This window comes from Sycon ciliatum, chromosome 6 (genome assembly GCF_964019385.1).
Source record: "Sycon ciliatum chromosome 6, ocSycCili1.1, whole genome shotgun sequence".
Taxonomy (NCBI): Eukaryota; Metazoa; Porifera; class Calcarea; order Leucosolenida; family Sycettidae; genus Sycon; species Sycon ciliatum.
The window spans coordinates 19179886-19200865 of NC_088648.1; the positions used below are offsets into that span (position 1 = coordinate 19179886).

Genomic DNA, 20980 nt, shown 5'->3' on the forward strand with positions numbered 1-20980 from the left:
AGTCACAAGAAAACGTTATGGAACTTGACTTTCTTCATTTTTGCTGTTGTTATGAGTGCACAATTTATCTTATTTATTGCCATCTTTGAGAAATCCTCAAATATATATTTATTTTATTATTTTTGGTTGATAAATATGGTGGTAAAGACACACCTGGCAATATGGCGGTAAACACACGCCTGCCCACACACGCTCTCTAGGCTGCAAAGTTCTGGCACAGAGCTCTCCTTCTCACCACCACCACCATCAGTTCGCGCCTGGCGCCTGGTCGATGCATGGCTGGCGGTATCCGGCATAGCAGGCTGGTACATCAAGTAGCGCATGGCACATAGATGATGACACAGCAACGACATACCTCGATTGCGACGTACGTTTCGTCCCCGCTGGACTCATCAGGCAATCTTCTTCTTGGATGTCTTCATACGGAGCTTGACTCGGGGTATTATTTTTTACTATAATAAAAAATAATAATAAAAGCATACACCGCCACCTCTGCGTACGGGACGATTGTGCCGTATCACACAGTCACCTGGTAAATCAATATCACTGTCTGATGTTGTGCTGTCAAGCCAGGTTTCTGCGACGCCAAATATGTCGAAGTTGTATTGCTGCAGGATATCAGCCATCTCTGCTACATTGTTTCGAAGCCTACAGACATTCAAAAAGCCAAATCTTATGAAGGACTGTGCCAGTGGGGTAATGCGGTGAGCGGGGGCAGCAGGGTTATCCTGGGTGCAAGAGCCATGAAAACTGGGACCTGGCATGTCAGCGCTATCCCCAGGGAAGAGATGTCGACCGTGTGCACCAGTAGTTACCTTGGAGGGGAAAAAGGTGGGTTCTAGGGGATTAAGAGACGCCATTTGCACATGTAGGAGTGTCGACATAATCAGCCAAAAAAATGTAAACCTACAGTCCATTCAGAAAAAAATGAACTTCTAGCTTTTGGCCATAAATGGGTCAAACGTTGAGTTTTTTTAGAATTTTTTTCTGCAATCCCATAATATGGAATCCTCTTCCAATTATGTTTCTGAAGTTTTTTTGTCCAAAAAGCAAGCCATAGCAAGAATAGGATTTCGGCCAGGTTTTGCCCCAAAAGCACTGAATTGGGAAAAACCATCAAAATCCAGGCCGTTTGACCCCGCCTGCAACAGTGCATTCTGCGGTTCGAACCCCAGTTCAGGCACCCTTTTTGGACCCTTTTTCAAATTTCAAAGTTCGCAGCACTGCACTGTGTACGATGAAATCACGAAAAATCGCCAAATACGGGAGCTCGCCAGAGCCAGGACCCATTTTTTATGAATGGACTGTAGAGCTAGAGTTTCCAAAACAAAATGTCCTAAACACATTTGTTGTTGCTGTTCATTTTGCTACTCTTTCTTTTCCCTCCCCTTATTTTTATTTATCGCCGTGGTTGGCAATCACCCACTCTCTTAACATTGGCTGGTGTTTCCATCGAGTCTTGAGATGTTGTAATAATAATAAATACGTGTTACTAATATTTTTAAACGCCAAGTTCGATTTCTGCTGATGGGGAGGTCGAACTTCGGTGCCGTTTTCTGTTATTGCCTGCGTTTCTGTTGCCTTTAGCGCAGTCAGCCAGTAAGGCCATCGCTCTGTCTTCGTCACTTTAAGGATCAGAGTGGGCCAGAGACGTGGTGGGGTTAGGCTGCTGTGCGGAGGGGGTGGTGGCTCCTCTCTCTGACTCATCAACCCAGCTGTTATTGGGGGACAGAGCTAGAGTGAAATCGGGCTCACCTTCAGTGCCTCCTGCTGAGACAGGTTCCAATTTCCCAGATGCATCCCTTTCCGCATCCGATCCTCCTACAGCAGATGAGTACGAGTACGGTTTTTCTGACCCCATGCCACTAGCACTGTCAACCTGGCGGCTGGCTGTCGTACCAGAGCTCATAAGTGCGTTTTCCCGGGAGTACTCATCCTGCTGCACATGCACTGATCCTGCAACTGCAACCTCTTGACTATGCGTACTTTGAGGGCCTGCTGCTGACCTGTTCGCTTCGGTGCATCCCGTACTTGTTGACTGACTTACTGGAGGTTTTCGGCGCGGGCATTCCCTGGTTTTATGACCTGGTGCGGCGAAACAGAAGCATGTCTGGGGTTTCCCTTTGTACCAGATGCGTAGGGGCGTCTGACCCACGCGAACAAGGGAGGGAACTGGCTTTCGCAATGTCACTTTCAAGAAGCGAGTTACGGTTTCAACTGAGAACCCTTCGTGCAGGATGTTTTCCTTGTAGGAGACCCGTGACTCTTTGCATACTGGCTTATGGCCGAAGACGATGCACCGTCATGCAGGTGATACGGACAGCGAAACACATGCAAGCTAATGAGCTCGGTGTCTCCAATGACAATACTAGTATCTTCTGCCTTACCAGCAATTTTGAAGGAAGTGGACACAAGGCGATCCCTGGCGGCGGCATGATTGAGGGTGACAGTGCACCAGCCTGGTCTGCCATGCAGGTTCACTTGCTGGAGTTCCTCGGGCTTGACTCCATTACTAGCTAGTTCCTTAATGACAAATACATGATGGATCTCCCAAAGAGGATCAAGTTGAAACGAAAAAGTGATGCGAGGCGGAGCTCCAAAAGTGCTCCCGCCCGCCATCGTACTAAACGTTTTTGCTAGGCCGTCGGTACTATTTGACCAGAGGTCTGACATTGATCACTCCGGAATTTTCTCAGCTGGTGGCATAAGCTGCATTGAGCCCAGGGCGTCTTTCAGTGCGATGACGCGATCAGGGTCCCAGTTCCAGCGCCAAGTTTCGAAGTTTTGCTGGTGTCTTGGTGTTTGAGGCCGGCACGCAGGGAACACATGTCCTCCGACGAGTACATGATCTGACACTCCGACAGGGGGGGGGTGTACGATGTGAACGGTAGGTCTTCTTCTGGTGCGTTGGAGATGACCACGTCGAGACAGGACTTCAAATTGCCTTTTTTTTTTTTTTTTTTTTTTTTTTTTTTTTTTTTTACTATGTTCACACTCCCAGCTCGAAAATAATAAAGAAAGACAATGATACTGAGACTAGGACGAACGTGACAACTATTGAGCAGGGGCTGCACCGAGACGCAGCAGTGATGGTGGGGCATTGATGGCTCTGCCGACCTGAGGTCTCGGCATCACGGCCAAAAACACGCACCAAAAACAAAAGATAGAGCTGTACGAGTCAGCAAAATGAAAAGAAAGGAAGGGTTAACATCAGCGAGTGTGCGGGAGAAACTGTGAGACTATTAACAAATACAAGGGCTGTTACTGAGAGGAGCATCATCATGGCTGATCATGGCGAGTCGGTTGTCTGAGCCAGTTGTGGTGCATAGATAGGGATAGAGGAGAACGACGAGAGCATCATCATAGCGAGTCGACTGCCCAGAGCCAGTTTGTGCTTCGCAGATGGCGATAAACATTAGTTTTGAATGCTTGCATTCCCTTGCTGTGGGGAGGCTGGGACAGAAGAGCGGCGGGGAGGGAGTTCCAGTCACTAATACTGCAGTGCGGGAACGAGCGCTTTAATGCCAGCGGGACAGATGCAAGCAGCTGGTGTTGGAGCTGGTGGTCATGGCCAATGACGCTACCATGCTCGCTGCGAGTTCTGGGGCTGGATGAGGGGAAATGGCGCGGTGGCAAAACAGAGAGCAGCTGCGGAGGGCCAGGCAGGTAATGCAGCTTGTATAGGCAGGCAATCGAGGCAACAGTACGACGGATGGCCAGGCTAGGTAATAGTGCACCTGGACCGATGATTCGCAGAGCACAGCGTTGGATATGATCCAGGCGTTGCAGGTAGCTGGGCGGAGCACCTATCCAGATGAGGGGGGCATACTCCATAACTGGTCGAACAAATGCCTTGTATACTGTGGTGCGGCCGGCTGGAGAGAGAATGTGCGCTGCACGGCGCAGGAAGCCCAGGCGTTGTTTGGCTCGAGTGGCAACCTTCCGGAGATGAGTGCTGAATGACAGCTTCGAGTCAAAGGTCACTCCAAGTAAAGAGAGCGCCTTCTCCTCAAGGACAGGAGTGCCGCCGAAGACAATACGAGGCAAATTGATGGGGGTTCTGCGGAGAGTGGCGGTCATGGCTTGGGACTTCGACGGTTCGAAGGAGATGCGCCATCTGCGGCCCCACTGATGCAAGCGATCAACAGAAGTCTGGAGGCTCAATGCTGCGTCGGCTGGGGATGTGTCGAGGGATATCAGGCTGTACAAGGTAGTATCGTCGGCGTACGCCTCCAGGTGGGCTCCGGGTGACAGGGTCTCTGAGGCGTCGTTCACGTAAATCAGGAAGAGTGTAGGGCCGAGTATGCTCCCTTGGGGAACTCCTGCTGATATGGTATACAGCGATGAGGTTTGGCCGCCCACCAAGCATTGAATGGACCGTCCACCTAGGTAGGAAGAGAGCCAGGTATGCAGGGGACCGCCAATGCCAAGATGGCGGACTTTGTGGAGGAGGCCAGCATGGGACACACGGTCGAATGCTCCGGCAATATCCACGGCTAGAATACGTGCTGCACCGCCTCGGCCGACGGCTGTGATCCAGGCGTGGTGTAGAGCCTGTAGCGCATCTGAGGTCCCGAGGCGGCGACGAAACCCGAACTGGTGGGGTGTCAGGAGTTTGTAACGCTCAAGGTGATTCATGAGCTGACGATTGATAACGCTCTCCATGATCTTAGAGATTATGCTCAGCAGTGAAACTGGACGATAATTCCTTAGGGCGGATCGTGAAGATCGCTTGTGGATTGGAACCACGCTGGCAGTCTTCCACATTTGTGGCTGGACTCCGTGCTGGAAGCAAAGAGCAAAGAGCTGACACAGTGGCTTGGCAAGTTCTCTGGCGCATTCCTTCAAGACACGAGCGGAAATACCGTCGGGTCCAGTCGCCTTTGAGGCATCCAGGCGAGCTAAAAGCCGGTGGACTGCATCCGGGCGAAAGTGGACTGTCGTTAGTGCAGGTGCGTCAGCGAATGCCGTGTCCGGTAAGTCCATCGTGGTAAGGTCGCGGCCTTGCACACTGCACTTGTGGGAAAAGAAACGTGCGAAAGCCTCCGCTTTCTCATAGCTTGTGGCCCTCTCGCAACCTTCACTATCAACGAGCAGGGGAATGTCAGTGTTCCGACCCTCGCCACAAGCACACTTTAGCTTTGTCCACCATTCCTTCTCCTTCAGGGACCCATTCGACAAGCTATGTCTGAGGCTGTTCTCTTTGGAAACTCTAGATCTAGCGAGGACTGCGATAGCATTGTTTACAGAACGGGTAAACTCATGTTTCAGTGCAAAATCGTGAGGGTGCTTCCTCCAAGTGCGCCAGCGTTTGTCCTTCTCTTTCATGGCGGCTGCACACTCAGGTGTCCACCATTTCGGATCCGTTGACTTCACTGTCAGTGTCTTGGACGGAACGAACTGGGAAACGGCTTTCATGATTGTGGCAGTAACGTGCTCACACGAAGTTTCTGGGTTGGGAGTAATGACGGTTGACCAATCAACCTGGCGGAAAAAGGATCGGAGGCGGTTCCAGTCTGCCTTTTCATAGCGCCAGACAGTTCGTTGCACCGCCGCTTCATGGGTAGGAAGAACACCTGTGAAGTCCGAAAGAATTACAGCGTGGTCAGATCGACCAATAGGGGACATTATCTGCGTGGTCACTGGAGAGTTGAACGTGGACATCACCAGGTCGAGTGTGTTATCCCCGCGAGTAGGACTCTGAACGTGCTGCGTGAGAAAGTGGGCTGTGCAGGTGTCTTCGAGGGCTTCCCCCGCAGGTGTGGTCTTCGAGCTATGGAGCCAATTGCGGTTATGCACGTTAAAATCACCGGCGAGTATGAGGTTGGCACCAAGTGCACGAGCAGAGGGAAGGATGTCATCGAGATGGTTAATGAGCGTAAGGTCACTGGGCCCCGTCGAACCTGGCCTGTAAGCAGCGCCCAAGACTATCTTTTGTCCAGGGGACAATTGAATGGATAGCCAAATGAGTTCGTGATGTGGAGAAAATAACTCATCAATTACCATGGCTGGGAGTGTAGATCTGATCCATACCGCCACTCCGCCACCGCGTGCTGTTCGATCCAGCCGGAAGGTGGTGTAGCCAGGGAATGTGGAGTCGGATGGTGGAACGGTTTCAGAGGAAAACTTTGTTTCCGTCACTACTGCTATGTCGGGATTATGCTGGTGCAGTGTGTGCTGGAACTCAGCTAGCTTGTTTCCTAAGCTAAATGCATTGGTGCAAAGGAGTCTGAGTGAACATTTTAAAATGGTATTGTGATGAATGACAGAACTAGGCATGGGTGTAAAAATGAAAGGTAAATGTGTATCAAAGCGGTAAGTTTCTGAAGTGACTTACTGCAGGACTTGTTGGCCACTCTCAGGAGATTTTCGTTTCCGTTTTTTCCGTTGCTTGGATCCAGTGGTGGTGGCACTCTGGTCCCGATCAGGTGTGACGCTATGGCGTGAACGCTTGGATCGGTTGACTTCCCACCCGCCAGAATCAGGATCATCGTCGCTATGGCCTCCCAGCTGTGGGCCTAGGGCTGTACATGCATCGCTGTCTGCCTTCTTGGCCTCCCTGTCGGAGTCGCAGGGCAAGTTAGACAGCTGCTGGTTCTCTGGCTTGGATAAGCTTTCGTTGTCGACCAATGATTCAGTATCAGCAGAAAGAGGCAACTCTTCAGACTCAGAGGAGCTGGAGTCGCTCTTGTCAGCTGCTGGAAGATCAGCCTGCTTAGACTTGGATGTTGGGCATTGTGATTGGGCTTTACTTTGCTGCTCTGTCTGGGGTGGGTTTGCGACCACATCAGACAGGAGTCGACGTGTGCGTTCAGTGTCTGTACATGTAGGTGACGTTGAATGGTGTGACTGCTGTGTACTACCGGTACTGGCAGTGGTACTGCGGGCCTCAGGGCAGTCCTTGGCAAGGTGCTCTGGCTTGCTGCAAATCCGACACGTGGGCTTTTGGCCACTATAATGTACGCGGAAAGTGCCTTTCCCGTCTCTGGATTTCACGTACGAAGGTACGGCTTTATTCGACCCCAGTACAAAGGTTGCAAAACGGACTCCGGTTGCAATAACAACGTTGTCCCGTACCTTAAGTTTACCGTGGCGGATGGCGCCCTGCACGGTACCGTATGGAGCAAGTGCGGCTGTAATGGCGCCATCCGACACCCACACAGGAACATCGTGAATGTGCAACTGAACATGAGTGTTTTCTGTCAAGGATTTTGGAAGGATATGTTGTCCATTGATATGGAAGCCATTCTTCACGACTAACTGGGCAAGCTGGATATCTGTGAACGTTAATCTGCATTGGCCTACCGAACTGACCTGGATAGATAGGATGAGCTCAGCTCCTATTCCGTGTTGCTCGAGGCAGCTCACGTACTCGGCGAGTTTCAAATCCTTTGGAGCTGGAAATAGCACAGTTCGGGCCATCAGGTCCCTGGCGCTTACTTTCCGCCATGGGTCGACTTCAGCTGGTTCCCGAGATGTATCAGTGGTCTCCATGATCCCGGAACGGGCATATGTGGGGCTAAAACGCCCAACCACGAGATTTTTTCAGAGCTAAAAAAAGCTTTACCACACGTCACTGAGACAAAAAAAAAAGCCTCTGGAAATACAGGTCGGAAAAGACACGCGCTGGATGAATCCTGCAGTGTACAGTAGGTAGCGCAGCAGGTCGCCAGCTCTATCAGCGATAACAGTGGGAAGCCATGAGGTGTGTTTTCCGTTCTTATCTCCCTCCATTAGAAACAACATGAATGGAATAGTGTAGAATGGAGGTGTTATGAGCCCTAGCGACACAACTATCAAAGGTGCTAAGTCAAGCACGAGAAGAAAGAGTGGTACACAAAATAGGCTGCTCTTAAAAAACTGCAAGTCTCAAAGAATACTGGATGTAAAGTAGAAGTCGAGTGACAGCCAACAACATCATTTTCGGCGTCTTACGTCACGTTTAAAAGCTGCCAACTGCGCAAGGTCATCATACATGTGTTTGGCACGAAAAAACCCTTTTGGGGAGCAACTCCTAGCTGTTGGTGAGTGTGACTGGTGCAGTTTTCGTGCTGGTGTCTGCAAGCGTCGTCTGGTCTGGGCTGGTCGCAAACAAAATCTACCAATACAAACAATGAACGAGCTAATCCAAACGCCAGAGCCTATCCTCTAATAGAACATATTCAAATAATACTAGTAGTAGCCTTGCAATCAACGTACATGTATTTACTACAGAATTAAGGAGAGGGACGATACTTACTCGATATGATTCCGACTGTGCAGGTCAACTTTGACAGGTTCACCCACAGCTAAAATGATTGGTATACACTTCAGCGTCCGTGACTCCATCGAGCATTGGAATTGGCAATCTCGCAACTGAACAACATTCATTTTAGTGACGCTCTCTTCATCAGCATAATCCCGATCAAGCAATGTAATTAGAGACGAAGAAGTATTCATACCTGGGCAGTTTCCCAGGATATTCGCTGGACCGAATGAAACTCGTCGAAAAAGGATTTCTGCTGGTTTCCAAGGATATTTTAAGTTTATCATATACTTTCGATGGTAATGTTTCTCAACGTGAATTCCAGCAGAACATGCATTCGGACCGATAGTGTTTACTACAAAACTGCAGTCTGTTACGGCAACTCGCACTCTTGAATGTGTTGAAATGTATATCGGACTATGGAAGATGAGACTTTGTGCAATGATTGAGCCGATCACCGTCACGTGAGTCACGTCGTCACCCGGCATTGGCTCTGTCGACACCTTAATCATATTGCCCGAAGAGCAATTTGTGAAGGTGCAATTGACAAGCGTGATGTTGGCGGCCTGAGGAAAGAATGTCTCCTTGAAGTGTATAGAAAAAACAGCCTCGGTAAATGATGTGTGGGCACGTGTCATGTTAATCAGTCTGATGTTGTTCATTCGGCAGTTTTCAAAGAGAACAATAAATTTGGCGTCAGTGCTCAGTAAGACACGTACTGCCGAATCGGTGAGGAAGGGCGGTTGTCCAGATTCAGCTGTGTGTGCTGTGAATGAACAGTTTTGCACATGAATCAACCTGGCCAGGGGCTGTTTTCCTATAACTCGTAATTCGCTGATTGCCAATCCCCCATGTCCGGAATACAGCAGAAACTGACACGATATAAACTCGATCCGATCCACATTTCCCATCGACAGGGATATGAGGAATCCAGACTTCGATGATCCGCCACGAGGACCGCTAAATGATATAGATGAGAAGTGCACCGTGTGCGCGAAACGCAAACGTAAATCAATGAAGTTACCTCGAAGTGTCGTCATGTTGCATCCAAGGGTGTCGAGGGTCGATATCTTGAGACTTCTAACAAAATCCCTGACGATATACAATGCCGAATTTCCTAACTCCAATGTGCATCCAGTCTCCACCATTGGAACCAGATATATCTGAACGTTAACACAGTTCTCCGGCAGAGGGGTTTGTGTGTGGTTGGGGTACAGCTGGTAAACCATATTAACAACCTGTCTCCAGGCATTTAGAAAAGCGATCCTGTCAGCTTTTCTATTATTGTGTTCACATGGCGCTACCTAACGACACCGCTATTCAGACACGTTGTCTACGTAGCTACGTAAGTTTCTACGTAAGATGCTCGGTACCTGGTCCTGGACCAGGGAGCTACTCCATGGCTCCTACCATCGCGCGGCCGGCTGGCCGCATGCGTGTGCATTGCAGACTTTTTGTTGTTGCCTTTTCGGATGTGCATGCACGAGGAACTAATACTTCCTTCTTTGGAACTGCTTCTTGCATGAGCTGTTTCGGATATTTCGTCTCCTGGCCTGGCTTATTTCGTTTCGGCGCTGCTGAAACCTCCTTTCGCGGAATATTACTCAATGACAGGTGAGTTGACCAGTTCACTTTGATTCATTTGCTTGTGTTGACTCTTTCATTTACGAAAAGTGTGCTGATTTTGGGCGGAATGAAATAAATAATGGAAAAGCTGACAGGATCTCCTTTCTAAATTTTGCTTTTCCGCTGCCGAGGCCTCCTTTTACGGAATACTCAATGACAGGTGATCTCTGAGTTGACCAGTTAAAATGTTTCCTTCGATTCATTTGCTTATGCTCACCCTTTCATTTACGGAAACGTGTGCTGATTTTATTCGGATTTAGATCCATTTTTATCTCTTTGCCCTTGCCTACACTACAGTGTGCGAAGAACGCGAGTTCACCTTCTTGACGGTAAGGCTTATGTTAGATAGATGTGTTGTCGAAATACTCATATTCATTGCACATTAGAACGTTATAAGTAAGGCACTGGTCAGTGGCATACTATCGTTGGCAATTCCCAATCTGGAGGGAAAGGGTCAAGGACTCATTGACCGAGTTTGCCAAATAAATTCGCATATCAGGGTAAATCTCCATTGTGGAGAGGTTCAGTAACTTGTTTGCTTCATACGAAACAAGCCAATGGGTGCAGTCTCGTCTCGTGAAAATCTCGTACGATTGGATTTGTTTACTCGAGTCTGGGCTGTTTGATTTGTGAGTACCGCCGAGATTGCACTGCCCCAAATAAAGTTTCGTGCCGCCAAAGCAAGAATTACGATCTGCAATCTGTTTGTAGTACCTGTAGTACCTGCAAGAATGTGCAGTACATGTATCGTACTTTCTCTGTTGCTGTTTCAGTTGCCGTCATGTTGCTAAAGAAAGGTTCAGTAGAGAGGTTCTGCAAAACGAAAATTCGAACGAAGTTTCGCGACAGTCCTTGCGAAAGTGTGTACGAATTTTTGCACGAACTTTGCGTTCTGCACATTTTCGTAGTTTGCGCGGGCCAAGTGCACGTACGCCATGACCCGATCTCACGAAATTTCCTACGACAGTTCATTTCGTGTTCCCTGCAAGTTTCGCTTCCAAAATTGCGAAAGTTAGTGCGAAGTTTCGCACTTCATGATGTAGAGGGAAAGTTTGTACGCATTTTCGTTTTGCAGAACCTCTCTAGTGACTCTTTTGTTTCATACTAGACGAGTCAATGAGTCGGTGTGGCTTAGAATCTTTCGCTGTAGAAGAAATCTATTCGTATGTCTATTGGAGAAATAATTGTTTTCACTCGTTATAAAATAGGTTAAGACAAACTCACAGAATAAATACAGTCGTCCCTCTCTAATCCGGCACTTTATAATCCAGCACCCTCGATAAACCAGCACAATTTTCAGTAGCCAAAATGTCCTCTTCATGCACATTGCAGCAGTAAATCAGATTTGTTAATCCAGCACCCTCCCTAATCCAGCAGATTTTCGTGGCACAAATGGTGCCGGATTATAGAGGGACCACTGTACCATCGGTCCCTTGGTGTTCGTCCTAAAGAGGTTCGACTGGACATCATTCATACTCACCAAAAGATGTGTAAGAGTTTATTATCATGGAGTGCATTGTTTATCTCTCAGTATCAGTACCTCCAACCATAGCCTTGACCCTTTTATCCTCAGGATCAGTGTAGTTGTTGGAACGAGGTGTCGGACTCAGCAATGTATTTGTTTACATTTTAATACATGTTTATTGTTCCTCCTTTGCTGTGTTGTTTTAGAAAATCGTGGACTAACAGTTTGAAGTCATTGAACTACTTCCACAAAGATTTATCGACATCAACAGGATTACGATTTCAGTGCATCATATTATGATGCTGGATGACCTTATCACGATAACCCATGATTATAAACCATTATAAACACAGAATCAACAAAAACATCTGCGACACGCACCTGGCGCATGGCTACATTTCTCAAATAAATCTGATCGAGGGTGGGGAAATCTGAAATATCTGAAAGGCAAGACGAATTTATGACAGAGTCATGAAATTCTGCAACAGCAACATGCACAGAATGACCTCCGTATAAAAAAGTATAACCACTACTCACATGTTCCCCCGCAGAAGAACATGCATTATCATGCTAGTGCCGTTTTCTGCAAGAAAAGGCTTGCACATCAATGCGTATAATGCGGTATTGATATGATCAAGAGTACATAAACCTCTTGATATGATGTGAAGGCCATCATTTACATAATTATTGATATAGGCAAGAGTACATAACCCCGGGGTTATGTACTCTTGATATAGGGCATTCCATTGATTGGTGACAGAAAAAACAAAAGAAATTATAGCAATAAAAACTGCTTTATGGCAGTTTTCTAAAAAATGTTATTGTGTTCTAGTCCATGGACCCCGTCTAAAAAGTAAGAAATTACCGAAATGTGATAGCTGAAAATTAAAATTTCACACAAAACCTCACAATAATCACACACAGAATTAAAAGCTACATGTAGAAGACCTTTTCCCCTCGTGATCCTCTTTCCTATGCATGCATGTTGCCAATTGTTGGTGCAGTACAAGTTAAAGTTGAAAGCGGCATTTCAAGTCTTGTGATTATTGTGAGGTTTTGGGTGAAATTTTAATTTTCAGCTATCACATTTCGGTAATTTCTTACTTTTTAGACGGGGTCCATGGACTAGAACACAATAACATTTTTTAGAAAACTGCCATAAAGCAGTTTTTATTGCTATAATTATATACGGTAAGGCATGGTTGCAAAAGGTCAGCACCACATGGCTCCGCAGGTCTAGTAACCGAAAGTCCGCTTATGTTGGAAACAAACAGTGTGAACGTATTGTATGAGGGGAGTACACCTTGGTCGTGGTGAACTTGAGATGATGTGGCTGGTAACACCGCTGAGTCAGCCGACCGAGAGAGCCACTCACCATCGCTGAACACAGACGTTGCCACCAAAAGCAACACTGCTAATACTTTTCCAGGAGATGCAGGCATGGTTAGGACTACCATCCCTGCATTGATCAATAACGGAGATGCAGAAACAGAGGAACAAAGAAAGCATTTTACCCTTTCCACTCCCTCTACGTTAAACATGTACTTTCAGATGCACTTTCCTAAAACAAAACAAAAAACATATCCCACGAATAGCATGAACGTAACAACCATTGCAATTTGCAATAGGCATAGCAAAAGACGAGTTGTCATACTTTCGAGGCACTACAATTTGCAAATAACCCTAAAGTCTAAATTGAATGTGACCTACAGGACTCGGACCAGGGGCTTTCCCTACAGGTGCTCTAACCACCGAACTATGCTGTAATGTTCAGCCAAAGAGTGGGAAGCCTCATTTCTCTTTACTACAACCATTGAAAACTCTTTGAAGTACTTCCTCCGCGTCATTTAAATTGTCGCTTCCCAGAGCGATTTTTCAAATTTATTTTGTCCACTCGAGGGGCAAAGAAATCAGCAAGAAATTCAGGTAGAGCATTGTCGACAAACCCAGCTTCACTTTGTGGCCTCCTGCTTTGCTGCACTTGCAGCTAAGGTCGACGTCTTCATCAGAGTTTGAGGCAGACCCTTCAGCACTCAACACTACGCTGAAGAAGACGCGCGTTCAAATTCAGGTCAAGAAACTTCGCTTTCAAGCCTACCATGCCTCCAGGTGGCAGGGGATGAAGGCAAGCTAGCATTTTTCAAGTACACTGTAACAACTATCCAGCGGGGTAGGGTAAGCAGTTTCGCACCTTCTTTCTTTGGCAAGCACTTCGCTGAATTTGTCGGTGTTTTCAGATCTGCTACCTTCGAAGCAACATGCACCACAAATACCGCATTTTAGGAATTTGAGACAACTTTGTTCTTGCCATCGTCAACTTCAGCATATAGTGTTCAGGAGAGATACCAGGAATCTTATCCCTGGGCTTACAGTCTGGATAAATGCCCACTCGAATGAGGTGGGACGGCACGAACTCCAGAAAACGAAATGAGCTCTGGGGCGGAATAGTGCGGAGCGGGATGAGTTTGCTTGGTGCAGAAGAGACCTCCGACAAAGTCCGAGACCACCACGGCTTTAGTAACAAGTAGACATTGCGCAGGAAGGGTCACACCAGTGTTCGAACACAGAAAACAGCGATTCCGACTGTCTGACGAAGATGAGCCAAGTCACAAAATATTACGATGCGCGAAGCGACAATTTTAATGACACGGAGGAAGTAGCTAGAAATATCTACGCCCAGACTTCACAGCGCAGGCTCTTCCCGGGGTGTTGCAAACTCCTGGTAGCTTTACGCGAATTTACTTGACACGCGTGCGCCACTAGTATGGCACGAAGGAAAGAACCATTTTTCCACTGGGCGAACTTGCTAAGAAAACATCACGTCGCATGCATTAGTTTCTGCTGGAGTACAGTGGTGAACTATGTGCTCAGGGAGCACTTCAATCTAGCAGATGAGATATCGTACTAGATCAGAGCTCGTACACGTCTCAATAGTCATTGGTCAAATATCCACACCCTGCTACTACATTTATCTGTTTCTCGCTGTTCCATACTTGGCACCGACTTGTGATGCTTTCTGGGCACAGCAGCTCAAACATTACTGGCGCCACAAGTATTCAAGTGACGCTCCGCACCCAGCGTAACATTTACGTCATATGACCCTCGAAGCAGCACGAATCAGTGTCAACCATGGAATAGTGAGAACAGATAATGCTAGAGTGTGGATATTCGACTAATAATTACTCTAGAGACCGGTAAGAGGTCTGATCTAATACGATATCTTTGGGCTGGTGATTATCAAACTAGTTCCTCGCGTGAATGCATAGGCCTTGCTTTAGCCAATACTAAACATCGTGAGAATGATGTCGTTATCATTTTAATCTTACCTTGCGCTGGACACCGACCCGTCAGGAGCAATATTCTTGCCGTTTCTTTCTGCGATATCCTAATAATATCTTCTCTTCGTATTGTTGGAGATATGCAGTGTTCCAACTCGGACTGCAATCTTTCGACACAACTAGTCCCTTGCAGGCTCCATCAATTCTCAACGCTCATGTTCAGCTCTGAAGCCTTGCGAATCTGTTCCTTCGTCTGCGCTGTAGTAAGCTTCCGCACGTTCTGACGTTGATGGTGCAGGGTGTGTATCTCTCATAGCAAACTTATGACAGAATGACAAATATGTATATCAATCTCAGCAGGCAATGGGTGTGACCGCCCGCTTCAAGCTTGGTTGACCCAACTAATTACTTCCTGCAATACATACAGAGTAATAAAGCCTCGCATCTCAAGGCCCATGCTTTGCACAGAGTAGATTCACTGACGCATGACCCTTATTATAATATTATGCCAAGATTCACAACAGATGTTATCCACATTCTCCCAAAAGGCAGCGTGTGCATTCAGGAAACCGTACTTAACTCATGCTTTCTCAGTTGAAGCAAATATCCATTATTGACCTCCATCAAATCCCTTTCACACACTGCACAAGTGATAACACAAAGACCATAATGAAAAGCTGGTACCTTATGTATGTGATGAAGAATGAGAATGTACTGCGGATTGCGAATACTGTTGTGCTTTGTATGGCCTCTGATACATGTATATAATAATTGGTTTTCAAGATTCAATGGTCATGAACAAACCAATCGTCACCGAAAGTATGAGTGCTCAACAAGACTGTCATGACATATTTGGAGACTATACAATGGACACAAACCATACAGTATCAGGTGGTCCGTTGTGAGGAGAGTCAAATAATTATCTAACATCTCGAGTAGCTGCGATCTGTGTCTGGGCGAGAGGCTAGAGATTGCCTAGGCCGACAAGACACGCTCCATCAGCAGGAGGTCTCAGCTAGTGGCCAAGACTCGTCAGGAAAACATGTTTTACCTTCGTAACTTTGCCAACTCGATCACTTGACTCAAGCTTTATAGTCATGCTGCTGGTTTGTATTTGTGTGTGTGTGTGTGTGTGAGAGAGAGAGAGAGAGAGAGAGAGAGAAAGAAAGAGGGGGGGGGCGTGACAGAGAAAGTGTGGGTTCGCGTATGTGGGTGTTTGCTAGTGGGTGGGTGATGGGTGTGAGAGTGACAGAATGAGTATTGTGCGAGTGCGTGTGTGTGTTTGAGAGAGAATATGTGTGTGTGTGTGTGTGTTCCAGCTAACTGGCTTGACCGGTTGAATGTTTTCACTGCCACCTTAGTAGGTTTTATGGTCTATTTACTTAAAATATTTGAAGTGTACATACCTGTTAACCATGGACTACTTTTGCCTAGATTTACTGTTGAGTAATCCATGGTGCTAGTGAAACGTTTATCAGATCCTCTTGAATTCAATCACCCACACTAGTAGCGAGTATGACTCTTTTAGGATATCTACTGTTTTCTTCTACGAAAACATCGTGCAAATCTATAGCCGGTGTAGGGTGTGTATAAATAACTGTCTTTGCCGTCCTATTCCGATGTACTCCGTGTGGTGTAAACCATTATTTGTCGAGTTCATTAGCAATTTTGAAGAAGTTAATTTTTATGGTTATAATGTACATATGAGCCCCATGTTTTACATAGCAAAGGGCTCTGTTCACCAAACTGAAGAAATTAGCCAATGCCATGAGCATGGCGATATGGAGAAAGCAGTAAGGAAAGGGCTCGTGCGAACATGGACATGTAGGAAGGGAAAAAAACCTTGTAGAACAACATGTGCATCCAAATGTGTATCATTCTGTTGCCGCCGCCAGTGTGGCATATTGTTCTTAACTAAAATGGGTAGTAATATTGACTGGGAGAGCCGCGCCAGTACGAGATGCATGAATGTTTCAATGAATGTATTCATACTCTGAAAAGAAGTGATCCTCTGCAGACACCAGGACAAATGACGAATCAGCGATTGCCTGAAGCTTGGAGTGTTCCAATACAGAATTTGTGCTGCAATACGCATGCAAATGTAGGAGAGCCACATGGCAACATGTTGTCATTCAATGTTGGTACAGAAGACCAGATACTCCTCCATTCCTCTCTTCATAGTTATTAGTGTCTTAGTACCAATAATGCGTGTCTAGGCTTTTCTTGCTTTGCGTCTAAAGCTTACGCTTTTTAAAGTAAAAACACCTAAACAAAGATGCGCTTGAACGTATATGGTGCTGCAGCGTAGATCTAGGGATGTGAGCGCAAATAGACCAAAGGTGGAGAATACTAATTAAAAAAACTAAAAAATACAGGCCTATTTACAACAAATACAGTTTTCGCGTTGTTGAAGATCTACAAGGTGCATGGTCACACAACATAATTTAGAGGCGACCCTCTTGTTGATCACGTATGTTATCAACTAAGAGTGGGTCTCTGATGTCGCCTATCAAGTTAGCCAAGGCTGTTTCGTCCAGATGTGATTCGTTTCTCTCCCGTCTACGTCCCTCCTGCCGACGCCGCCACACGCGGCGAGCGGAGAGGGTCCTGAATCTTCCGTAGCCTCCCTCCTTGGCTAGGCATTGTCGGTAGAAGAGTGCTGCCAGCACCAACGCAGTGGGCGTAAGGAAGAGTGCCCCACTGACCCATAGCACATAGTTTTCGGTCATCTGCGACTCGTACATGACACTGTAGAGTACCGAGATACAGATGGAAATACAGAGCATGAACGACTCCCATGTGTTGTAGCCAACACCCGCTAAATCACCCTTCCGAAGAGGCCTGAACCAGGAAGCAGAAAGACCACACAAACTGTAATTATAAAGTCATGCAGCAGGAGGATGATAAAATCCGCTTTGTCTTGTCTTTGTCAAAGTCTAGCACATCTACATAATTGCACGCAGACACTTGTTTGGTTGCGACAAGGAATGACAAGCGCCATTTGCCCATGAACCCAAGAACAGCCATAACAGGATCAATCGTCCACTCCACACTCGCGGAGGGTACAGAATCTATTTCCCTGTCAGTGCACCCAGCTAGCAACGAGACAGAGACCCATGGTCGAGTAATCTGGTCGGATCTCATCTTCGCTACCGTTCTTCACTATATAATCATTATGGTTTAAGGCTGTGAAAAATATTCATTACTTTGTGGGGAAGTTGGAAATGGGAAACGGTCTGAAGAAAACCTTGACTCGAACCAGGGACCCTCGCTTATGACCAGCGATTCCCTACCACTAAGCCATGGTGTATTTGACACCCAAGCAGCAACACGGATCAAAAAGAAAGAAAAAAAAGAAAGAAATGAACGTACCGAACTGTGCTATGCACCATCAGAAGTAGCAGAAGGAATCCAGATGTCACCAAGAGTCTGGAAACCGCGCTCGAAAACGGTAGTGATCCAAGCAGGCCAATGGCAATACGCCTCAACAGGTTCACAGCTGACCACCAGCGGCACTCATCAGTGTACATGCAGCACGCCCCGTCCACGAAACCCTTCAACATGATATGACCATGTGTTCGTCGAATGAGTAATACCAACGGCGGTGGGAGGATAACTATGGCCAGGATTGCGACCGCTGCCAGGACATAGCCTAGATGAGGTGACACATAGCAGTCTACGGAACCATCCATGGCAAGCACCAGCCTGTCGTTGATTTGCACACACCAGAACACACTGAGAGCTGTGAAGGTGAGCATAAAGTAGCTGTAGACCAGAACAAACCACATGACCCGCACTAGTTTCATGTGGCTCTGAAGTCTTGCCAATCGAGTTCCAAGGTAGTTGTACGATCGTGCAATGCGTATAGCCAGGAAGATGAGAAGAAGTGTGATTGGTTGGATGAGGATTAGAGTGCTGACTTGAAGTCGATTTAGGTCCTCTTTGAGACAGACGTGTCCGAGTCCGAAAGTCAACACGGTGTAGATGCTGCTGTGAAAGAATGTAACTTTGTTCGGGATGATATACCAAGACGCCTGAATAACAACCAAAAGAAGCAGAAATCATGGCAGGCTCTAGTTTCAACATACATGTAGTACGAGTTCCTTCCGAACACAGCACATCACTGATACCTTACTTCATAACTTTCTTGACGTTTGATCTTCCGATCTATTCTAGTGATCATGTGTACCTTTCTTCTGGTTGGTAGTGTGTTACAGAATACGAAAACATAATATAATTCCGCTTGCATTCTTTAATTTTTGACCTGTGGTTTACTATTTGAAATCAAGAATGAGATTTGAAGTTGCATCATCGAACAAAATGCTGTCTGGTGCCTTCAATCAGGCTTCATGCGCATGGTTTCTCTGATAAAAAAATCCTGATTCAAAGGAAGTTGCGCCAACTGATATGCATGTACATGCAAATATCCTTTCATTATGTGATATGTATTTCAAAAACGGATAATAACCAATACTACCTGCACAAAGAACAGCCAGCTATCCAGAACTGGTGAAAGGCCAACATTGAAGTAGAAGAGCAGAATGGATGTCAGGACTGTCATTACCACCATGGTTATGACGTATACCCATAGTGGAATAGATGACGTCATTGAGCAATCAACGCATTTCTGTACAACGACACGGAAGAGGCAAGTAAAATCAATCATGTAATACCGTCGCCAAAACAAACCCGGCCAATGCTGCACATGCAGTATTGGCCGGATTAGTTCCGCGACTATTTTTAGAAGTCCGAGAGGAAGGCTTGCGCAAACATGCTAAGTGTGTGTCGCTCAGGGTTACCAAATAAAAAATATAAATATTAGGGGTGAAACAATTATACCGAATACTCGAGTACTCGCTCGGTTTTTTCAAACAAAATCGTACTCGGAAAAAATCAGAGTACTCGTTTATACTTGGCACATGCATTTACCACAGAAATCTGCAGTTTCAAAGCAGCAGTGGTCAGATATTGATGTGCAGTCTGTGTGGTGAACCAAGTTCACGAGTAGAGGGAGCCCAAATGACCCACCACCAAAGTAGGCCTCGACCAAATATGCTTGCGCATATTTCACCGTATTTTGTGAGATAGTTCATATAATATGGCATATTGAGCGACAAAGGGAATATTGTAATGGGGCCAGCATATAATTCAAATATTATGAAGAAAATGAGGACAAAACATTCATATCATGGACAAAATGCGTTCAGAAATGCCTTTTATGGATGAATTTGCAATGGCTGAGGCGTTTGCTACATTCCCGCATGGATGAACATTATCACTACGGTTGCTGCGGACACACCCCTGCCATACTATTCCGCATGTGTTTTGATTTGCACTATAAGCATGATAGCCGTGAAGCCAATGAATATTCCAAGGTTGTAATTTACCTGAAATGATCTACACTTTCTGCTTATGACGAGCATATTTTGGCATATTTTGGCATATTTTTTTGCATATCTTGCTAAGCCCTTGGCATATTATGGACGCTTTCCCTGATATGCGACGGGCATAATGTGCTCTTTGTTTAGCATATTTGGTCGAGGCCTACACCAAAGGAAACCCACTATACCCGAATGACATGACTTCAACTCGGTTCAATCAAGGCTGTATCATGTGATTTTATGGCCCTTGGTGTGCAATTTTAGGAGATAAAGAATTCTCGAATGCTTCAACATTCGATCGGAGGAAATCAGAGTATTCGAACTCTGGATTTCGGTTAAAACTTTCACCCCTAACAAAAAAATGGCAAAGCCAGCTTGTTTGCAACACACCAGACTGAGAGCTGAACCAGAATGCATCATTGTCACCTGAATATTCTGTAGGCCATGTTACTATTCTTACCGCTAATGCTAGCTTCAGTCTTGTACCGGCTCTGCATTCTCCACACAATATACCCGCGGCATTGCCAACACATGCTGGCGTTCCCGATCCATTGTAGAACCACGCACTACTCTTGCAAAGTCCATTCGTGCACTGTGCAATACCGAACGGGTAATCGACGAATGATGCATACGCCTGCGTCTCTTTGAATGTGCTATTCGAAATGTTGCTCTCCGTTTCAAACACCACATCTACAGCAGTAGATTTCCAATCAAGAGGTTCCTTTTCTGAGTCGTGATGGCTATTGGTCGCAACATTACCGGCCCCATAACCCGGTTTCATGTGCAAATAACGACCCTTGCTGTACTTCTCTATCCCTATAGAGTTCATATAGTAGCACACTTTGGTCAGTGGAGTCAGTGGCTTGTAGGGTATGGTGACCTGATGCACAATATAAATAATTCAAGGAAATAGAATTACAATGGTTTGATGCAAAATACTCTCCTCGATCGCTCTGAGCCGACAGGTTGCTAACCTCGGTAGCCA

At 46.3% G+C, this 20980-nt stretch overlaps 1 protein-coding gene across 1 annotated transcript in view; it reads right to left on the bottom strand.

Moving 5' to 3' along the window:
- LOC135819561 (uncharacterized) overlaps window positions 1–20980 on the bottom strand; it is a 57586-nt gene that overhangs the window by 36024 nt on the left and 582 nt on the right. Inside the window, exons 2-5 of the mRNA XM_065332790.1 lie at window positions 20456–20875; window positions 19092–19241; window positions 17987–18648; window positions 16678–17455 (exon numbers count right to left, since the gene is read on the bottom strand). Coding sequence (XP_065188862.1) covers window positions 17059–17455; window positions 17987–18648; window positions 19092–19241; window positions 20456–20875 — 1629 coding nt within the window. The 3' untranslated portion in view covers window positions 16678–17058. Of the gene's footprint in view, window positions 17456–17986; window positions 18649–19091; window positions 19242–20455; window positions 20876–20980 lie in introns of the transcript that reaches the window.